This window comes from Pseudopodoces humilis, chromosome 30 (genome assembly GCF_049639895.1).
Source record: "Pseudopodoces humilis isolate 2021_Gansu_Grassland_sample_001 chromosome 30, ASM4963989v1, whole genome shotgun sequence".
In the NCBI taxonomy this organism is placed as follows: Eukaryota; Metazoa; Chordata; class Aves; order Passeriformes; family Paridae; genus Pseudopodoces; species Pseudopodoces humilis.
This window is the reverse complement of record NC_142229.1, coordinates 1,506,061-1,527,391: the sequence shown is the minus strand read 5'-3', so window position 1 is coordinate 1,527,391 and position 21,331 is coordinate 1,506,061. Positions and strand designations below refer to the sequence as shown.

Here is a 21,331-nt window from a genome sequence, read left to right as displayed (position 1 = left end):
TCTCCTCTCCTCGAGTCTCCTCTCCTCGAGTCTCCTCGAGTCTCCTCTCCTCGAGTCTCCTCTCCTCGAGTCTCCTCGAGTCTCCTCTCCTCGAGTCTCCTCTCCTCGAGTCTCCTCTCCTCGAGTCTCCTCGAGTCTCCTCTCCTCTCCTCGAGTCTCCTCTCCTCGAGTCTCCTCTCCTCGAGTCTCCTCGAGTCTCCTCTCCTCTCCTCGAGTCTCCTCTCCTCGAGTCTCCTCTCCTCGAGTCTCCTCTCCTCGAGTCTCCTCGAGTCTCCTCTCCTCGAGTCTCTTTGAGTCTCCTCGAGTCTCCTCTCCTCGAGTCTCCTCTCCTAGAGTCCTCGAGTCTCCTCTCCTCGAGTCTCCTCATTCCCATTCCTTTCTGCCTCTAATTTTGCCGAGTGCTGGAATTAAGGCCGGGACAAACCCAGGCGCTTGTGAGTTCCCCGCAGCCTCCTCTGCCCAGTGCCCCCAGTCCCTCCCGAGCTCAGCTCCAGCTGCTCCCTCCCATTGTTCCCCCAGGGCTCCAAACCAGAAAGGTGAGTTGGGGAAAAAAACCACCAAACCAAATCAACTTTGGTGCAAGAAATAATCCCAAAGCAGCTTTAATTACACACGGCGGGCACTCCTGGGAGGGGGGAATTAGGTCAGGTTATGTGAGCGCTGAAAGGAACCCAGCAGCCAAATTCCGGGACTCCACACCTCAGCTCAGGGAGACTGGAGCCTTTTCCCATTTTGGGATGGTTTGGGGCTGGAATAACCCCCTGGAGAATCTTCAGGGCTCAGTTTTCCCCAGTTTCTTTGCTGGCATCACCTCCCACTGTGGTGACGTTTCAAAAAACCCCGGCTCTGAAACCGAGCCCTCGGTGACTCAGGCAAAAAGGAGAAAGTTCAGGGAATGTGGTTAAAGCTGGGAATGATCCTGCTCTGCCTACACAGCCAAATGATTTCATTCTGATTGGCTCCACCACTTTTTTAGGGCAAAAAATCCCCATTAATCCCAGCCCTGAGCTTGTAGCAGAGCAGGATTTCCCATTTTCCATAATTTTCCAGCACCAATCCCAACAGCAGAGCCTCATGAAGGCTTCAAAGCAGGGGCTGCTGCTCCCAAAGTGGGTCAGGTCACCCCGAAGACAAAACAGAATTGTTTGTTTATATTCCTGGAGTTTGCAAATATAAAGATAAAAAAAATAACTGGGACACGTCAGGTTTCCAAGCAGATGAATTTCCCTGTGGTTCTCCATTCCCAGGATGCAGGAGAATCCAGTTTGGAGCCTTTTCCAGGGATCACCAGAGGCTGGCGCTGCTTTGGATCTCAGGCTGGGTCTGGGAAAGAGGTCCAGGCTTGGAGTTAAATTCATATTTTGGGGCATTTTGGGTGTTTCTAAGAAAGTATGGGGCTACCATGTGCTGGGAAGGGGCTGATCTGTGTCCTGTGGGATGGGGAATTGATTCCCACATGGAATCTGTCTTTCCTATGAGGACCTGGCACTGCCAAAATAAAAAAAAGCTATGGGGACATAAAATTCCAACTGGCAGTGCTGCAAATAAAATGAAAAACAAATCAACCATTTGTATTTGCTATGATCCTTCTTCTAAATTCTTTTTAAAATGCCATAAACTGGGGCTTTTTCCTTTCCACATTAAAAATCATAGAATTCTTTGGGTTGGGAGGGACCTTAAAGTCATCCATGGGCAGGGTTCCACTATCCCAGGGTGCTCCAAGCTGGGCTTGGACACTTTCAGGGATGAAGCAACCATGAAATTTTCAGGGATAATCAGCAAAGATTTGCCCCATCAGGAGCTCCCATCACCCCCACACCCCAGAGGAATAAAGGAATATTCCTCTTCTGAGGAACAAAGGCTCTCAAGCAAAGCAGGATTTGGAAAAACAACAAAAATTCCCCAAATCATCCCTTAGAATTACTAAATATTCCTAAACCCCACACCACAGCTCCTCTGGGAGTTCTATGCCAGGGAAGAAAACCAGAATTAGCTGATGCTGAACATGCCAATTAAAAGGAAAGAATTCAGAATTTGCTGCTCCGTGGCTTTGGCAGATACCAGGTGCTGGTGGTGGGAAGGATAAAACCCCCGGAGCCGGGTGGTGCTTAGCTGTTAGAGAAGCTGGAGATTTGAAAAGTGAAAAAAAATATAAATACAAACACCTGGATGGGGAAGATAAAGGCCAGTTTGGGTGCCCAGCTCACAGCTGGGCATTGCTGTCTTATCGAGCAGGGGGAGCTGCTGGGTCTGGCCCCTCCTGCGTGGGGAGGGCTTTGATAAGGAGCTCCAGGTGCTGCTTATCAGGGAGGGGCTGGCCCAGCCCACCAGGAGCTTTCCGCTGTTTGCTGGTTCCTCTTTTCTCCTGAATTTTTCTCTTTTCTCCTGAAATTCCTGGCCCTGCGTTCCTGCTGTTCCAGGATGGAGGTGCTTTGGTGCCTCGGCTCTGTGGCTGATTCCTGGGTTTATTTGGCTGCTGGCACAGAGGGAATGTGGGTGAACTTTGGGGATTCTGCTGCTGCTTGTTGTGGTGTAAATCGTAATGTTGTGGATTCGTGGAATGGTTTGGGTTGGAAGGAGCTTAAAGCTGACCCCCAGCCACGGCAGGGACATCTCCCACTGTCCCAGGGTGCTCCAGCCTGGCCTTGGACACTGCCAGGGATCCAGGTACAGCCCCAGCTCCTCCCCACCCTCCCAGCCAGGAATTCCTTTCCGATATCCTATCCATCCCTGCTCTCTGGCAGTGGAAGCCATTACCTGTGTCCTGTCCCTCCAGGCTCTCCTGCCCAGCAAAGTCCCAGTGTCCAGGGCTGTTCCTGCAGCACCTGCAGAGGGATGGGAAAACAAAACCATGGAATGGTTTGGGTGGGAATTCCCATGCAGTCCCACCCTGCCATGGGCAGGGACACCTCCCGCTATCCCAGGTCACTCCAAGCCCATTCAAAGTGGCCCTGGACACTCCCAGGATGAGGCTGTTGTAGGCCAAATGTGTTTTTAGCTTTGAGTTCCCTGTTTCCCTGCTCCAATGGAATTTGGGGCTCACGGAGCACCCCAGGGACCCCCCCCCCCAAGCCCCAGGGATCTCCAGGATGGGATGCAGGGAGTGGTGGGTGGGAAGAGCGAAGGAATCCTTGCACAAGCCTGGTCTCCCAGGAAGATTTTTCAGGGAAGCTGAGCTCCTTTTGTCCAGGGATGGCTCCTCTGTGCCAGGCAGGGATGGCAGGAATCCATCCCAGAGACACAGGCTGCTCCTTGTCCTGCTGCTGGCCACAACCTCTCTGCCCCATTTCCCGCGCAGAAATCAGGGATAATTCCATCCCATCCCCAGGAACACAGGGAGGCCCTTCAGGCCCAGCCTCTGCCCTGGCACCTGAGCTCCCTGAGCTTTGGAGCAGGAGGATTCCTCATGGCATCGCTCCAGGGTTAAAATATAACCTGGAAGCAGAATTCCAGCCTGATCCAGATCATTATCAGGGAGCAACATCTGAGACTGAAGGAGAAAGGGCTCATTAGGGTGACACTAATTCTCCCTCCCTGCCCTGCCAGAGGCACGGGAAGGAGATTAAAGTTTTTGCTTAGGGAGAGGAAAACCTCAATAAACCCTGTGGAGCAATCCTGGGAAATGTGTCCCTGCCAGTTTTACTTCCTTGGATCACAGAAAGGGAAGTTCCTGAGCCCAGTTGGTGTGTGGGGATCATGGTTCTCTGCTGGAATTATGGGTGTGGATGTAGCTCTCCAGCTCTAAAATGTCATTTAATGTGGAAAACACAGCGACCAACCCTGCCAGCAGCACAGCTTTGGTCTCTTTCCAAGGAAATAAAGGTGTGATAATTCCGTGGTTTCTCCCAGAGAGCAAGAGGGGGAGATGTAAGCAATTCTTGGTTTGAATTTTGTGTTGTTGGAAGGGTTTTATGATCTCAGCTTTCCTCAGGTTGAGTTTCCCAGCCAGGACACCCCAGGACAGCAGCTGGGTGTCACCTCCAGCTCTCCCACATCCTGGAAAAGTGTTTTTCCAAGGGCAGGAGACGCTGCCAGGTCCCCAAAACCAATCAGGAGCGAGTCCCATGCGTGACAATATCATTTATTGTTATTTTCTCCAGCAGTTCCGTGTTCCCCCGAGGAACAGAGAATTCCCAGCACAAATAAGGGAAGGAAGAAGGAGAACAGCTTGTGCTGCCCCCAGCACCTCTCCAGGTACCCAGCATGTGACCACACCTGGATTCTCTCACCTCGTGTGTGTTCATTTCCAAACCTGACACTTTATTTTCCTGCTTTTTCCAGGCTTTGAGGATGATTTTCCTCCTTCCCAAGGCCCATGCAGCAATAAATTGCCCTGCATTATCATGGGAATGGTAAACCTTGATTTGAGTTCATGTACCACCTCCTTCCCTGCAAGGTCGAATTCCAAATAATCCTTTGGAGAGGAATGAAATAAAGTCGGGGCTGCTCCCTGGGCTACAAAGACTTTGCCTCCTTCTCCTAGAGAGCACCAAATTCACCTGGTTTGGGACGTTTTCATGATGGGACAAAGAAATCACATAAAATATGAGGGAACAGAAGCATTTTTGGGGAGCAGGGATGTGAGGGGAGCTCGTTCCTCCCCTCACACAAGGAGTGGGATCTGCAGGGAGGGATGGGGATGCTGTGAATCTGTCTTCTCAGAAGAAAGGAAGGGCAGGAAGTTATCCTAAACCCTTCTGGAGGTTTTTTTCCCCCCAGTGAGGCACACAGGAGGGGACAGAGGGCTCCTGAGATACCCTAAATAAGCCCCGTTCCAGGCAGCTCCCCTGGATCAGCAGCACAGGAGCTGAGCACAGCCCCTTTGTGCTTTGGGGACAGTTTGGGGGCTGCTTTGGGGACCCTGCAGAGAAATCAGCCCCTTTGCCCATGGAATCTCCAGGTCTGATTGCACCTCCCCCTGCTTCACCAGGGGGTGATTGCACGAGGGTCCCGGTGCTGTTATGAGGGTCCCCGTCCTTTCATGAGGGCTGGCCGCGAGCTTTGGGGGGCTCACCCGTTCTCATTAGGGCTGTGAGCCTGCACAGGACATCCAGAGGTGACACCCCGGCAGTCCCAACCGTGCCACCATTATTAAAAACCCCTCCAACAACAGGAATTGCTAAATCTCCCGTTCCTTCCCCCCTCAGCTTTCCCCGTGGCGTGAACCACGGGGTTACCACACCTTTCTTGGCTCCAGCAGACACAGAGGTTTGCCGGTGCCTCGGTGTGACACCGTGCCTCGCTTCAGGTGACAGTTGAAAGCTCCGCGGCCGCGCCCCCCTCAGCGGCGGTTCCACAGCAACACCCGCCCCTCAGTGCTACGCCCCGCCCACCCGCCACTACAGCCAATCACAGCCCATCGCCGCGCCCCTTCTCTCCTTTTATCGGTTGATATTATTGCCCATCATTTTCCCGCCCGGTGATGTCACAAATGCGCCCCGCGCTGATTGGTGCGGCGGGGTGGGCGTGGCGAGCGCGGCTTTAAATGAGGCTGCGGCGCCTCGGGGCCCCAGTCCCCCCCCCCCCACCCCCGTCCCTCCCACCCCCTCGGGTCCGGGTCTCCGTCCGGCACCGCGGGCCCCGGCCCGTGTCACCCCGGTGCCGGTGGATGGAGCTGAGCTGTGCCATGGCGGGCAGCGCCGCCGCCCCGCCGGGCCCTGGGCCCCCCCCCACTACCGCCGCCGGGCTGGCGGAGGGCGAGGAGTACGAGAGCCTGCCCAGCAGCGTCGCGCTCGGCACGCACATGGTGGCCGGGGCCGTGGCGGGCATCATGGAGCACACGGTCATGTACCCCGTGGACTCGGTCAAGGTGCGTGGGGACAGCGGGGAAGGGGTGCCCGGGGGGGAGCCGGGATGGACCGGGGGGATCCTGCGGGGAGCGGGACAAGGCGCACCGGGGTATTCGGGGGGACGGGGAGTGTGCAGGGGGTTACTGGGGTGCGAGAAGTGCGGGGGGTGTAGAGGGTTTTTTTGGGGTGCAAGAAATGCTGGGGGTGCAAGGAGGGGAGGGAGGAGAAGGGGTGTGCTAGGGTTTTTTGGGGTGCAAGAAGAGGGGAGATGTAAAGGGCGTGCAAGGAACTGTTGGGGTACAAAGGGGAAGGTGTGTGAGCAGCTGTAGGGGTGGAAGAAGTGCTGGGGGTTTTTGGGGTGCAAGGGAGGAAAATCTGCAAGGAATTGGGGTGCAGAGGTGGGGGAAGCATGGAGGGGGTGTTGGGGTGCAAGAAAGGTGGGAACATGTAAGGAATCTTGGGACGCACTCAGGCAAAGCGTCCATGGAATATTGGGATGTGTGAGGTTCCTGGGATAGACAAGGCGCTGGGCAGGTCCCCGAGGTGTCACCCCCAAATCCCCACTGGCTCTGGAGCTCTGCTCCCCCTGGGCCCGTCCTGCAGCTCATTTGGGGGAGTTTTGCATGACCGCTGAGGCAAAGGTGACATGCCAGTGCTGCTCTCTGCCCTGGGAGATGCCACCCTCCTGGCCTGAGAGCGGATCAGGAGCTCCCCGGGCAGCTTTTCCCTCCTGGAGCATTGGGATTCCAGCTCAGGAGGGAAAAGCTGCTGGGATGGGGTGGTGTGTCCACAGCAGGACGGGGTGAGTGGCACAGACGTGGCCATGTTGGGTCAGTGTGTGTGAAGCTGGCTAGTGGATTTTGGAGCTGATGATGCTCAATCCCACTCAGGGAAGGCTTCTCAGTGTCTCCAGAGCGGTGGGAATCATCCTGAAGGATATTTCCTCCCTCTGCCCTGCCAGTTTGCTGCTGTGGGAAAACTGGGAAAACTTCAGAAGAGGGAAAACTGGGAAGAGCCAAACTCCCTCGATGGCGGTGTGGATGAATCACGAGATGTTGCAATCTCTTCTCCTTTTCATGCAGGGCTCCCTGAAAGTGTAGAAAGAGCAGAGGAGAGGAAATGCCTTGGCTTTCTCAGGTCCTGCCAGTGTGATAATCAGAGGAAATATTCCCGGTTTTTTTTGGTCCTGTTTTCCCTCTGGGTCTGTCCCCACTGCACCTGGCTCATAGATTTGGGATGTTCCCCCTGGGTGTGGGGTTGGTGCCCACCTCGAGCGTGGCACCAGCTGCTGGCACAAACAAATGAGGTGTTTTGTGCCCAGTCACGGCTGGAGCAGCTCCGTGGGTGTTGTCCCTCCGGAATTCTGGAGTTGCTCACGAGGGCATTTCCTCCACGGGGAAAGCAGAGTGAGAAATGAAAGTGGTGCCCGGCTTCCCGGAGCAGGAGGTGCTTTGGAGGGAAAATTCCCTGAGCTGTGACTTCCCTGGCTGCTCCAGGGCCAGGGCCCTGCCTTAGGCTGGGTAATCCCGCTCAGCCAAGTGCCTGGAAGTGCTGGGAGCGGATAAAACGCTCCGGCTGCTGCGGGAAAATTCTGGTGGAGCCTGGCCAAGGTCGCTCTTCGTGCTGGGCAGAAATCCTGAGCTGCAGGCTGGGATCTGCTCGTGCCCTGGGCACTCGCTGTCATTTCACCTGTCTGCCCTGGGGAAAGGTTACAGCTGACCCAAAAAAGGGATTTTTTTGATCCCTAAAGAGTTTTATTTTTTTATGGTGGGTGTAATTCAATAAGGACCCAGCTCCTAAGAGCAGCTCTTTGGCTTTATTGAGGGAGAGGGGCCACATTCCTATAGAAAAAGAGCAAAGCTTTTCCTCAGTGGGACTTCCTGGCTCAGAGCTCCAGGCTGGAGGGGGTCGGGATTTTTTGGGGGTGCAGAAAGAGCACCTGGGCAGCTCCTGCTCTGAGGGAAATGTCTGGGTTCCAGTGAATCATTTCCTCCCAAAGAGAAAGCGAAAATGTCGTAATTTGGGGAATTGTTTGCTGCAGGCACTTGCACAACCCCTGAGCTTGGTAGGGTCACGGAATCCCAGAATGGTTTGGGTGGGAAGGGACCTTCAAATGCCCCGGTGCCACCCCTGGGACACCTCCCACTGTCCCAGGCTGCTCCAGGCCTTGGACACTTCCAGGGATGCAGGTACAGCCACAACTCCTCTGGGAATTCCATCCCTCCTTCCTCCCTCACAGGGAAGAATTCCTTCCCAATATCCAATTTAAATCTACGCTCTTTCCCCCCCCCCCCTTTTTTTTTTTCAGATGCTGAATAATAAATAATAATATTTTTTTCCCATTAGGCAAAGCCCCCTCGAGCTCCAGCCTCACCTGCACTTTTCGTCTGCCTGTCCCTTTCAGCACTGGTTGTTTGGATGCTCTGGGCTGGGTTTTGCTGATGCTGAGGGTGTTTCTCACACTTGTCAGCCTTGTTTTTGTTTGTGGCTGCTGCTAACAGCTGTGTTGGGAACCCTGATTCATTCACAAATTATCTGGGGGGGATTAGCATGTCAAGGACTCCCGATGGCAGCAGGAAAGGAGTTTCTGGAGGGCTCTTCTGGAGCCTCCTCCACCTTCTCTGATCCATTTGGTGATTTTTCTGCCGGAGCTGGTTTCCCAAAGGTTGTGAAAACAAAGGATAGGATTCCCCTGGGGATGTGAGGAACAGTTTTGCTCCCCTGGGGATGGATTAATTGCTGGGGGGAGAAACTGGAGGCGTGCAGGGCTGGCACCTCCCTTCTTGCAGAGGGTGCCAGTGGCTCTTTTCTATTAAATCCTTTTCCATAAAAACCTGACCTGTCTTTGGAGCTGCCCTGTTGGTCACAAAGGTCCTGGAAGCACAGCAGAACGTCTGAGGGAGGCAGGGCTGTGGATTATTTGGGGTGGTGGGAGATTCTGCATCCCCCCATTTCCAGCTGCTCCAGGAGGGGCACTTGCTCATGTTCCAGCAGAAGGGGAGTTTTGGGATGTTGGGAATTCCTGGATAACCTGTTGGACTGACCCTCTGCTCCCCTCCCATGGGTGTGCTGCTTATTTGGGGGATGTTCCAGCTGACCCCTCTCCAATTTGGGTTCAGAGCTTGAGCCTGGCTCGTACCTTGCCCTGTTCCAACTGAACCTCCCCCAAACTGGGATTCAGAGCTTGAGCCTGGCTCATGCCTTGTGCTGTTCCAACTGAACCTCCCCAAAACTGGGGTTCAGAGCTTGAGGCTGGCTCCTGCCTTGCCCAACTGGCAGGATCTGCTGGATCCCTGCAGCAATGCTGCTGATTTCCTGCTAAAAGCGTTTTATGCTCCCTTTGCGAGCCTCTGTCCCGTGAAAAACAGGTTGTACTGAGAGAAAATAAATAAAGAAACCCAAACCAAAAGGCAAACGAGGTCTGAGGGTGTTCGTGAGGTGTCAAACCAGTGCCCCTCCACCAGGATATGCAAAACAGGGAGCTGATTCCTGCTGGGGAAACAATTCTGGCTAAAATAAAACAGCACTGGAGTAATCCCAAACTTCATCCAGCAGGACAGAGCTCTTCCCAAGGAGCAGGGAACTGCCTCAACCTGACCCTGGCACTTGTGGTGATGTTTTTTTCTGCCCAAGCTGCAACCAGGACGAGCAGGGTGCTCGTGGCTGGCCCTGCACCGCTGCCTTATGCAACGGGGATTAATTGGAGTAGGTGGAGAAGAATTTCTTGGCTGCTTATCAGGGGTGAGGCTCCAGGAGCTGCTTGGTGGCTTCAGATAGGTAAGAGGAGCTGGGGGCACTGCCCAGCTCAGGGAAATCAGCTCCTCAAGCCCTGATAAACTGCAGCTCCTTCCCACAGAGCTGCTCCCAGCTCTGGGCCTCTGGCTCGGCAGGAGGTCCTGGGTTTGGTTGTTTCTTGGGCTGTTTGGCCTCATAAATCCTGATTTTGGTTGTTCCTTGAGCTGTTTATCCTCCTAAATCCAGGTTTTGGTTATTCCTTGGGCTGTTTATTCTCCTGAATCCTGATTTTGGTTATTCCTTGGGCTGTTTGGCCTCTTGAATCTTGCTTTTGGCTGCCCCTTGGGTTGCTGAATCCTGGTTTTATCTGCTCCTTGGGCTGTTAGTCCTGTTTTACCCAGGTTATTCCTTGGGCAATTTTTCCTGGTTTTATGGGTGGATAGTCCTGGTTTTATCTGCTCCTTGGGCTGTTAGTCCTGCTTCACCCACAGGTGATGGGTGGCTGATGCAAAGTGCAGCTTGTGTAGGCTCCTCAGGGCTGTGGGGTGAGTTTTAAACCCCTTCAGAGAGGCTCAGATCCACCAAAAAAAAAAAAAAATCCTATTTATCCATTCTCATGGGAGAGCCCTACCCACCTTAGATCCCTTTTCCATGAAAAGCTGCCCTGCTTCTGACCAAGCTGGGGCAGCAGGCTCCCTGTAAATTGATTTTCCTGAGGGATGTGCGTGGCCCTGACAGGTACAGGAGGTGAAAGTGGGAAAAACGGGATCATCCATAGGGATGGAAATCCTCGATTTCACTTCCCAAAAACACATCGGTCCTGCACGTAAATGTTACCTGTTGCTCCCGGGGATAAACTGGGATGAGACTGGGATTTTCTGTGGAGCATCCTGAAATCCTGACCATAGCATGGGAAGGTGCAGAGACCGTGAGGGGTTGCAGGACAGCTGGATATAAAATCTGCTTTTAAATCTGAGCTAATTCAGGGCATTGCTGCTCTCCCAGGAGGATTTTCCTGAGTTTTTGGGTTCGTTTCCAGCACCTGGAGCTCCCAGGGAATGAGGTGCTGCAGAACAGGGAGCTTTGCATGATGGGGCCTAGGAATCTGAAATTCCAAAGAATTCCTGTGTGATTTTTAGGGTTTTTAAAGAGTATTTACTACAAATTCCATCATTTGGTTGGCCTAGATTTTAATAAACCCACCTTGGTTTTGTTATTCCGGGTGAAAGTCCTGAGCTGAGCGCTAGTCTCTTCCTTGGCCTCACAGAGGGGATGTGGAAGGGCTTTAGGGTTTGGGGGCTCCAAGGTTCAAACCTTAAAGGTTTTTATGGACTGAAGGCTGAACTGCCTCCTGGCTAATTAATGAAGGGCTTGACATGGGGATCCTGCTGAGGAAGGAATCCTTCCTGCAGCTCTTGAGCTTCTCCTTGGAAAAGCTTTAATTCCAGAGGTTGCTGAACACCCCTTTCCCAAGGTTTTTATCCCAGTGTTTGTGTTTTGAGGCTGAGGCTCCTCCAAGGGCCGTGTCCCCCTGGGCTGGTTTCACTCTCCTGCGCTGGAATTGCAGAATCATGGAATTACTGAGGTTGGAAAAGCCTTCCAAGGCCATCCAGCCCAACCTGTGCCCCATCCCCACCTCGTCACCAGCCTGGTGCCACGTCTGGTGTTCCTCAGACACTGCCAGGGCTGCTGCTCCGTGACCTGACATGGTGTTTAACCCTTTCCCACATGGAAAACAGGAAGGATCTGAGGGCATTTTGCTGCTTAGGATTTCCTGGGATGATCTTTCCAGGATGGCCGTGGAGACTGGAGCTTTCCCAATGCTGGCTGGGGTCCTGGGACCCCTCCTACATTGTCATTGTCAGCTCCAGGGAGCTCCAAGGAATTTTCCTGAGGGGAAAAGTTGTGAAATGAAGTGGTGGCAGTGAGGTTTGAAGCAGGTTTGGATGCCAGGAGCTCAGCTGGATTAAAATCTGTGGGAAAAAACAACAGAAATGCAGCTGGAATTCCCGGCCAGGCCCTTGGTGGGTGCAGAACTCTGGGAGCAGAGGGGAAAACAGGGACAAGGAAGCTCCCAGGGGGACACGGGCTCTGCATTTTCTACTTTTGGGGGAATTCCTGCCTTTTCCCAGTTTTCCCAGCTTGCCCTTCTAGGAACTGTCCCAAGCTGCTGTGCAGCTGCAGGAGAGACAGGCTGGGGCAGGTGCAGGGTGTTGAAAGCAGGAGAAAATGAAAAGCATCCCTGGATTTCTTCATCAAGCCTCATTCCTTGGCCTTTCCATGGATGAAGCTAAGCAGAGGCTGCACTTCCCTCCTGCAGCAGCCTTATTCTTTTGGTTTTCCATGGAAAAATTTGATTCTTTTTGATTTTCCATGAAAAATCATAATTCGATTTCTTTTGATTTTCCAAGAGGGAAATGGAATGTAACCATTTCCCTCCTGCAGCAGCCTCATTCCTTGGGTTTTCCATGGAAAAATTTTATTCCTTTTGATTTTCCATGGAAAAAGCCGAGCAGAGGCTGCATTTCCCCCCTGCAACAGCCTCATTCCTTGGGTTTTCCATGGAAAAAATTGATTCCTTTTGATTTTCCATGGAAAAAGCTGAGCAGAGGCTGCATTTCCCCCCTGCAACAACCTCATTCCTTGGGATTTCCATGGATAAAGCTGCGCAGAGGCTCCATTTCCATCCTGCAGCAGCCTCATTCCTTGGGTTTTCCATGGAAAAATTTTATTCCTTTTGATTTTCCATGGAAAAAGCCGAGCAGAGGTTCCATTTCCCCCCTGCAGCAGCCTGGCTGATGCGGTGGGAACGCGGACTCCGTCAGCAGCACAAGTAAAAAACCAGGATAAATCAGGCAGCTCATCCAGGGGCCATCAGAATTCTGGAATTCTGGAACTCCGGGATTTGTTGCCTCAGCTGGGTCACCAGGGCCTGTTCCTCGTGTGCTTTGTTGCAGACACGGATGCAGAGCCTGCAGCCCGACCCCAGAGCCCGCTACAGGAGCGTGTACGAAGCTCTCAAGAAGATGGTGCTGACCGAGGGGCTCTGGAGGCCTTTACGTGGGATTAATGTCACCATGCTGGGGGCTGGCCCTGCCCACGCCTTGTACTTTGCCTGCTACGAGAAAATGAAAAAGTCTCTCAGTGATACTTTCCAGCCAGGAAGAAACAGCCACTTGGCCAATGGTATTTTTTGGGGTTTTTTCCCTAAAAAAAAACACCAAACATACCGACCCATTTGTGGTTATCACCCTTGCTTGCTGCTCGCTCAGCCTTGGTGCACCACCCAATCTAAATTCTTGTTTAATCTCAAATTATTCCAGCACAAATCAGCAATTTAGTGGGCAAAAGGTGTTCAGGTGCAGCTGGGCTGTTCCTGTATTACCATGGAATCCTTAAAGTTGGGAAAGATCTTCAGGATCAAGTCCCGCATTTGAAAGTGTTGCCTAAAGGTGGGATCTGATGTTGAAGTTATCGCCTCAGCCTCTGGAGGTTTGAATTCAGGTGTCCCTGGAAGCACGGAGTGCAGTCCATCCTCTGTGTGCTTTAATTTTTAGCAGGAATATTTCACTTTTTAACCCAGCAATAGCAGCAGAAACCCTGGAACTGGGCATCCAGGATTTTACCAAAAGGTTTGTGCAGGAAATTTAATTTTTAGCAAGAATATTGCATTTTTAAACCCTGAAATAGAAGCAGAACCCCTGGAATTGCACAGCCAAGGCTTTACCAAAAGGTTTGTGCAGGAGATTTAATTTTTAGAGGGAATATTTAATTTTTAAACTCAGCAATAGCAGCAGAACCCCTGGAACTGAGAGCCAGGGCTTTACCAAAAGGTTTGTGCAGGAGATTTAATTTTTAGCAGGAATATTTTGCGTTTAAACCCAGAAATAGAAGCAGAACCCCTGGAATTGGACATCCAGGACTTTACCAAAATGTTTGTGCAGGAGATTTAATTTTTAGCAGGAATATTTCACTTTTAAGCACAGCAATAGCAGCAGAACCCTTGGAATTGAGCAGCCAGGACTTTGGTAAAGGGTTGTGCAGGAATTTAATTTTTAGAGGGAAGATTTCACTTTTAAACTCAGCAATAGCAGCAGTACCCTGGAACTGAGAGCCAGGGCTTTACCAAAAGGTTTGTGCAGGAAATTTAATTTTTAGCAGGAATACTGCATTTTTAAACCCAGAAATAGAAGCAGAACCCCTGGAATTGAGCAGCCAGGGCTTTACCAAAGGGTTTGTGCAGGAGATTCCGATGATTTTCTGGGATGTGCTGGCAGGAATCTGCTGTGGGGTCCCGGAACTCGGGGCAGGGGATCCAATCCCTTCTCCTGGCTGCTCTGAGCTGGGAACACATTCCTGTGCTCGCCTTTCAAGTAGCTACAGGCCTGTGGTGCCAGCAGGAGAACCGGAGCTGTGGCTTCATGAGGAATGACCAGGAGTCATTTGGGCCAGCGGGAATTGGAGGTGGGAGCCAGGATCAAAGGGAAGGAGTGGCTGGAGAGCCCCGGCCCAGAGCCGGGTGCGGGATGGGTCAGGGCTGGCTGGGTTTGGCGCAGCCTGGGCAGCAAGGGTTGGGAAGCTGAGTAAAGGGATAAAATCCCTAATTAGGGATGTGCTGAGGGCAGGGTAAACATTGCTCACAGCTGGCTCAGGCGCCGCTGGTGTCTGGGCTGGAACCTTGGGAATTGGTTTTGGGAAGAGTAGAGGTGGGGGCTGGGAGCGGATCTGGGCTTCTCGCAGGGTGGGTTTCCTTGCCCTGGGATGGATGGATTCCCCCATGGATGGGTTCCCCATACATGGATCCCCCATGGATGGATTCCCCATGGATGGGATCCCTGGTGGATGGATTCCCTCATGGATGGATTCCCTCCTGGATTGATTGTCTCATGGATGGATTCCTCATGGATGGATCCCCCTGGCTGGATCCCCTGGCCGGATCCCCTGGGTGGCAGTGCCAGGGCGAGCGCTGCCTTCTGAGCCAGGATTTGTTTTCTCAGAGCTGTTCTTGCCTTGCAGGCATCGCTGGGAGCGTGGCCACGCTGCTCCACGACGCCGTGATGAATCCAGCTGAAGGTAATCCTGGGAATCTGGGAACTGCTGCTCCCGCTGCCCCTGCCACAGGAATCCAGGGATAAATCCCCCTTGGCTCTTCTCCCTCTGTCCCTTGGGAAGAAATCCAGGGCTAGCCCCAGCTCAGAGACCTCCAAACCCCGGGGCCTCATTCCTGTGTCCCTTGGGAAGAGAGGGAGAGCAGCAGGAGGAATTTATCCCTGCATCTCTGTGGTGCATTGTGGCTTTCCAGGAGAGAAAAAACACTTTTCCAGTGTCCCCTTTTCCAGTGTCCCTTCACTGGTGTCCCTGTCACTGTCACCGCTCCGCTGCTCCTTGGGGCGGTGGTTCTGGTTCTCCTGAAGTTCTGGGCTAGCCCAGCTGAGCTCAGGTTGGTGCACAAGCTCAACTCTGGGATTCCTGGCGAGATGGAGTGGCAGGAGAAGGCCTCAGGAAAATGTGGATGAACAGGAAAGTGTAGCTCAAAGGACAATGCTGCCACCTGCCAGCTCCTCAGGGTTGTGCTGCTGTGCGGGCCCAGAGCTGGGCATCTCTGAAGGAGAACCTGCAGTGCATCAAATCCTTTTTACTCATACCCTGTTTCAGTTAATTGCATTAATTGGCCTCATTAGTCAGTGAAGCACTGCAGCCAGCGGGGCGGGTGTGTGACACCCCCGGGTGATGCTCAGGTGGGAACTCACCTGCACCTCACCGCTGGGGCCAGGTTTGTGCATCCCCACCGAGCGTCCCTGGCCTCGTGCTGACACCCGAGGGGTCATTCATTAACCCTGAGGGGGTCATTAGAGTCAGAGGGTCATTAATTAACACTGAGGAGGTCATTAGAACTAGGCGGTCATTAGTTAACCCTGTGGAGTTTGTTAAAACTGAAGGGTCATTAATTAAGTCTGAGGAGAGGGGTTCATTAGAACTAAGAGGTCATTAATTAAGGCTGAGGAGAAGGATTCATTAGGAAGTGAGCGCTGTCTGTCCTCTCGCTTTGCTGAGCTCTGCGGGTGCTGGGCGGCTTGGGGGGAATGGGAGCATGGGGCTGGGGTCACTCTGGGGCTGTGCCAGTGTCCTGAGTGGCACTGAGCAGTATCCCTCTCCCCACAGCTGTCCTGAGCTCAGGGTGGGACTGGGGTCACTCTGGGACTGTGCCAGGGTCAGTGGTGAGCTCAGAGGGGCAGCTCGGGGCAGGGCTGGGGTCACTCTGGGGCTGTGCCAGTGTCCTGAGTGGCACTGAGCAGTGTCCCTGTCCCCACGGCTGTCCCGGGCAGTGGTGAAGCAGCGGCTGCAGATGTTCAACTCTCCGTACACGTCGGTGCTGGGCTGCATGCGGACAGTGCACAGGACTGAGGGCTTCAGAGCCTTCTACCGCAGCTACACCACGCAGCTGACCATGAACGTGCCCTTCCAGGCCATCCACTTCATCACCTACGAGCTCCTGCAGGAGCGCCTCAACCCTCACCGCCAGTACAACCCCCGCTCCCACATCGTGGCCGGCGCCGTGGCTGGAGCTGTGGCCGCTGCGGCCACCACGCCGCTGGACGTGTGCAAGACACTGCTCAACACGCAGGAGAACATGGCCCTGAGCTCCCTCAACATCCGGGGGCACCTGTCGGGCATGGCCAACGCCTTCGGCACCGTTTACCAGCTGGGAGGCCTCCCCGGCTTCTTCAAGGGCGTCCAAGCTCGGGTCATTTACCAGATGCCCTCCACAGCCATCTCCTGGTCCGTGTATGAGTTCTTCAAGTACTTCCTCACCAAGCGCGCGCTGGAGAGAAAGCCGGCCTCGTGAGCGAGGAGCAGGAATCTCCTGTGCCCCCTCTCAGCCAGCCCATGGAATGCTGCTGGGTTCTCCTCTCCCTTCCTGGCCATTCCTGGTCACTGAGTGTGCTCAGGGAATCCCAGTCACTGAGTGTCCTCAGGGAATCCCGGAATTCGCAGTCACGAGTGTCCTCAGGGATTCCCATGGGGCTCCCCGAGGATTCCCAGTCATTGGGTGTCCTCAGGGATTCCCGGTCACTCAGTGTCCTCAGGGATTCTGGGGATTCTCAGTCACTGAGTATCCCTGAGGGATTCCCGTGGTGCTCCCCAGGGATTCCCAGGATTCCCACTCACTCAGTGTCCCTGGGATTCCCAGGATTCCCACTCAGTGTCCTCAGGGATTCCCGGGATTCCCACTCACTCAGTGTCCTCAGGGATTCCCAGGATTCCCGCTCACTCAGTGCCTCCTTCCTTCCCTTAAACAACAACAAAAAAAAGAATTTATAGAGACTTTTATATTAATATATATCTATTTAATAACTTTATTTGGCAGCAGCGAAACTGCAAACTGCTTTTTCTGGGAAATAAGATGGAACCTGGAGTTTACTCCTCGCTTATGGTTCAGCTTCTCCAACCTAAGCTGGTTGCTTGAAATACATTTTGGGTGGTTTACTTTTTTTTTTTTTTTAATTTTTTATTTTTACAGCAAAGAAAGAAAAATCTCCTGGCACAGAAGTGAATTTTTATATCGATATAAAATAGTTGGATAATATTTATCCTTTATTTCTACTTGGGCAGCTGGCTTGGGTTTGAAAAGCTTTTAAAGCTGAGTGCAAAGGCCTTCAAAAAGGGCTCAGCTCTTCCTTCCCGTGTAAGGACGACCCAAAAATCATCGATTTTCTGGCCAGATTTGCTTTAATTACTGGGCAATTAAAGCCTGGCTCCTCCTCTGGCTCTCCAGGTCCTCGGAATTCCCATGAGGACATGAGGAATGGGGATGTGGCTTTTGGGGAAAACCCAAAACAGGGAAATTCTGTTTTGTTCTGCTCCTGGAGATGGGGATTTTTAGGGGATGTGATTTTGCAGTTTCTCCTTGCTGAAGGTGCCGTGGGCTGTGAGGCTGCACAGCCTTCATCCTCCCAGAGTTTATTCCCCCTTTTTCCTCCCTGAGGGCCTGATCCTATTCCAGGACCTCTCCTGGGATCTCAGGGTGAGCCTGGAGCTGCTTTGCTCCTGGGAAAAGGAGATCCTGGAGTTGCTGTTGTTTATAGTGTCCCTGGCAGCTCCAGAGCAGACCAAAATCCTTGGGAAAATCCCAGGGCAGATCCAAGGGTGCCTCCCAGCCTGGGCTTGGCAAGAAGCTGCTGCTCATCCCTGTCCAGGAGGGACAAAAATCCTGACCTGGAGGGGGAAATCCTGACCTGGAGGGGTAAAATCCCAACCTGGAGGAGGAAATCCTGACCTGGGGAGGGAAATCCCAACCTGGAGAAGCTCCTCATTCCCTGAGTTTGGTTTTCCTGCTTGGAATGCAAAGTGGGAAGGGTGGAAGCCTCCCTGCGTGCCCTGCTCCAGTTGGGAACAGCTTTTCCAAAGCAAATTCCATCCTTTAGCCACTCCTTTGGGAGATCAGGAGGGAATTTTGGGATCCTGGATGTGCAAATTCCAGTTCCAGGGTCCATGTTCCATTTGAATCCAGGAATAAATTCCATCCTTCCCAAAGCAAATCTCATCCTTTAGCCGCTCCTTTGGGAGATCAGCAGCCAAGGAAGGATTTTTGGGATCCAGTTCTAGGATCCTTGCGATGTTCCCATGTTCCCATTGTCATCTCCCTGCTGGGCATCCCAGGATGTCCCTTGGGATCTCTGGAGCTGTCCCATCCTTTTCCCACAATTTTTGGAGCAGGAAAATCCAGGATCCCCTCTGGGGGGTGCCACGTGTGCCTTGTGGGAACGATCCTGGTGGGAAAAGAGCTTTTTCCTGACTTTTTTTGTGTCTTAACCTGAAACAATCCCTGTGCCTTAAAGCAGGAAAATCCTGCTGGATTCTCCTGGATTTGATGGGATTGGAGGTCTCAGAGTTGGGAATTTTTCTCCTTGAGAAACTGGAGAGTTGCTCCCAGAGCCAGAACTGCTCTGGGAAAATTCCCATAGAGATGGAATTTTGGGAATGTAATGCTGAAGAGACACAATGTGGGATAATTGGAATGATTCCAGCTCCATCCTCCTCTTCCTCTGTATTCTCCTTGGATATTTCTGCCTTGGGAGAACCTCAGCTCCTCCTTGGAGTAATCTGGGAGTAGGGACATACAAAAATCCTGGATAGGGGATGTTGGGAAGTCATTTGGGAATCCTGGGAGAGGGGGAGATCCCTGGGAACCTCTGAGGGATGGGAACAAAAATGATCAGCTGAGATCTGTTGGGAATTTGCTCCTCCTCAGGCTGGGAGTGGGAAAATCCATTCTGGGAAAAGGAAAATCCAGTTTGGGAAAAGGAAAATCCATTCTGAGAGGAGGGAAGTCTTCTGGGAGAAGGAAAATCTGCTTGGATCACCCTGGATATCCAACAAAACCAGCCCAATCCTCATAATTCCAGAAGTCTCACCCGCAGCAGGAATATTTCCAATTTTCCAACTGCTGCTGCTGGATCTGCAGGGAAAATCCCTTCCCAAATCCCCTTCCCCATCCCAAAAATCCCTGCCAAGTTTGCCTGTGCTGCAATTCTGAGCTGAAATCCCTGATTTTAGCCTGGTCTATGATCCCAAATCCCTGATTTTAGCCCTGTCGGTGACTTCAAATCCCTGATTTTGGGTCTGTGATCCCAAATCCCTGATTTTAGCCCAGTCTCTGCCCCAATTCTGCCGCTTTGTCCACCTCAAACGCACAGAATTCTTTAAGGGAGGATGAGGAACTTTTCCAGTTCTTCATCTCATTTTTCCCTTTGGAATTTTTGCCTCAGCAAAAATAAAATTTAAAAAACCCAAAACAACAACAACAAAACAACAACAACAACAAAGTGTTTTCATCGCTGTTTCCCAGTGCAGGATCTGGGTGGGAAACGATGCTGCACTTGTGCCACTGGAGCTCCAGAAAATAAAAATATCCTGATTTTTTTGGGTCTTTTTTTTGGAGTTTGTGGTTGTTTTTTCCTTGGGAATGAGGATGGGGCTGGCTCATCCCTGAGGGAATGGTGCCTGCTAGCGATGCCTGAGCCCTGGGGGAGGAAAATCCGTCTTGGGAAAAAGAAAATCCTTCTGGGAGGAAGAAAATCCATTCTAGGAGGAGAAAAATTCATTTTTGGAGGAGGAAAATTCTGAGAGGAGGAAAATCTGTCCTGGGAAAGGGAAAATCCATCCTGGGAGGAGGAAAATTCATCCTAGAAGGAGCAAAATCCATTCTGGGAGGAGGAAAATCCATTCTAGGAGGAGAAAAATTAATTATGGGAGGAGGAAAATTCATCCTAGAAGGAGCAAAATCCATTCTGGGAGGAGGAAAATCCATTCTAGGAGGAGAAAAATTAATTATGGGAGGAGGAAAATCCATCCTGGGAGAAGGAAAATCCTTCTGGGAGGAGGAAAATCCCTTTTGGGAGTTTTCCAGCCTGGCAGCTCCTCCTGAGGCTCGCTCTCCTCTAGGAGCCGCTGGAGAGTTTTTCATCTCTCCTGGCCGGGAATTCCTAAGCAAATCCACGAACTGCGGCTCCTGCGGCAGCACAAATTCCCAGATTCCCAAAGGATTGGAGGCTTTCCTCCCTTGGAATAAGCAGGCGGGGAGGGAGCACTCTTGGCTGAGGTTTCTCTTGATTTTCCTGCAGGATTTGAAGGAAAAATGCCAGGAAATTCTGGAGCTGCTTTGGATTTTCTCTTTTTCTGGAATAAAAATGGGTAAAATCACATTTCTTGGAGCAGTTTCTGCCCGGTGCTGGTGCTGAGCAGCATCAGGATCAGAGGGGTTCAGCTCTCCCTGAGGCAAAGGAGACCCCAAGGTGGGATCTAAAGGGAAAAAAAAAATGGGAATCTCCACCAAAATATTGAAATTATTAATTAATTAAAAATAAAAAATTAAATAAAAAATATTAAAATAAAATTAAATAAATACAATTAAAATAATTAATTATAATAATTACTATTCTATTATAATGTGGAATGAGCATTTCAGCTCCAAATGGGAAATTCCTGGCTTTTCCAGGGATTTCTGGTGCCCTGAGCAGCCCGTTCTGGGCCCTGGTGCAGCAGTAATTCCACAGCTCCTCTGGGATTTTTGGGGTGGTTTTGCCCAAATTGGGGCTTTTGGGTCTGTCCAAGTATTCCCTGGGAATGGGATCCCAACCTGGGAAAGGGATCCTGTCCCTGGAAATGGGATCCTGATCTGGGAATGGGATCCAGCCCTGGGAGTGGGATCCTGCCCTGGGAGAGGGATCCAGCCCTGGGAGTGGGATCCTGCCCTGGGAGTTGGATCCTGCCCTGGGAGTGGGATCCAGCCCTGGGAATGGGATCCAGTCCTGGGAATGGGATCCTGATCTGGGAATGGGATCCTGTCCTGGGAAAGGGGTCCTTATCTGGGAAAGGGATCCAGCCCTGGGAAAGGGATCAGGGATTTGGGGTCAGACACTGCACTAAACTCCGGGGTTTGAGTCCCAGCCCGGGCTGAACTCCAGGATTTCAGCTGCGAATCCCTGGCCCCGCTCCAGAGCAGCTCCGCACCTGCCGAGCCCAGCAGAAAAGGCTTTCCCTGCTCCCCAGAGGCGTTTCCAGGATGAAATCCCCTGGCCAAACATGAGTGTTTTTATTCCCTTTGTGGGAGAGGGAGGGGAACGAACGGCCGGAAAACCTTTCATTTCCAGAGGCGTCCAAGCCAAACAGGGAGCTCGGGATGAGGAGGAGGAGGGTGGGGAGGGTGAGGTTTGTGCCCGTCAGCTCCGGGAGAAGTGGGGATAAGGATGGGATGTGGGGAAAAATCCCAGCCCGGATCCTGGATTGAGCTCGGGATTGGCCCA

The 21,331-nt window shown here is 52.3% G+C and overlaps 1 protein-coding gene and 2 long non-coding RNA genes across 5 annotated transcripts; 2 read left to right on the top strand and 1 right to left on the bottom strand.

Annotated features, from left to right (window-relative positions):
* Positions 1–551: 551 nt before the first annotated feature.
* Positions 552–5,397, bottom strand: LOC148182416 (uncharacterized). Its single transcript, XR_015774716.1, has 3 exons — positions 5,183–5,397; positions 2,758–2,825; positions 552–1,323 (listed from the first exon to the last, which is right to left on the bottom strand). It is a non-coding gene; the product is annotated as an uncharacterized LOC148182416 (long non-coding RNA).
* LOC106628590 (uncharacterized) lies at positions 2,308–4,888 on the top strand. 2 transcript variants are annotated; one of them, XR_015774715.1, is made up of 3 exons: positions 2,308–2,667; positions 4,104–4,194; positions 4,282–4,888. It is a non-coding gene; the product is annotated as an uncharacterized LOC106628590 (long non-coding RNA). The 2 variants fall into 2 exon arrangements; XR_015774714.1 differs by having other exon boundaries at positions 4,101–4,194.
* Positions 5,398–5,576: 179 nt separating the features above from the next.
* SLC25A37 (solute carrier family 25 member 37) lies at positions 5,577–20,230 on the top strand. Of its 2 annotated transcripts, none has more exons than XM_014259593.2 (4): positions 5,577–5,809; positions 12,482–12,710; positions 14,541–14,597; positions 15,991–20,230. In XM_014259593.2, the coding sequence occupies exons 1-4, from the start codon at positions 5,609–5,611 to the stop codon at positions 16,314–16,316; spliced, it is 813 nt and encodes a 270-aa protein (XP_014115068.1). In that variant the 5' UTR covers positions 5,577–5,608; the 3' UTR covers positions 16,317–20,230. The 2 variants fall into 2 exon arrangements, with proteins under 2 accessions (XP_014115068.1, XP_005530934.1); XM_005530877.3 differs by having other exon boundaries at positions 5,582–5,809; positions 15,851–20,230.
* The last annotated feature ends 1,101 nt before the right edge of the window (positions 20,231–21,331 follow it).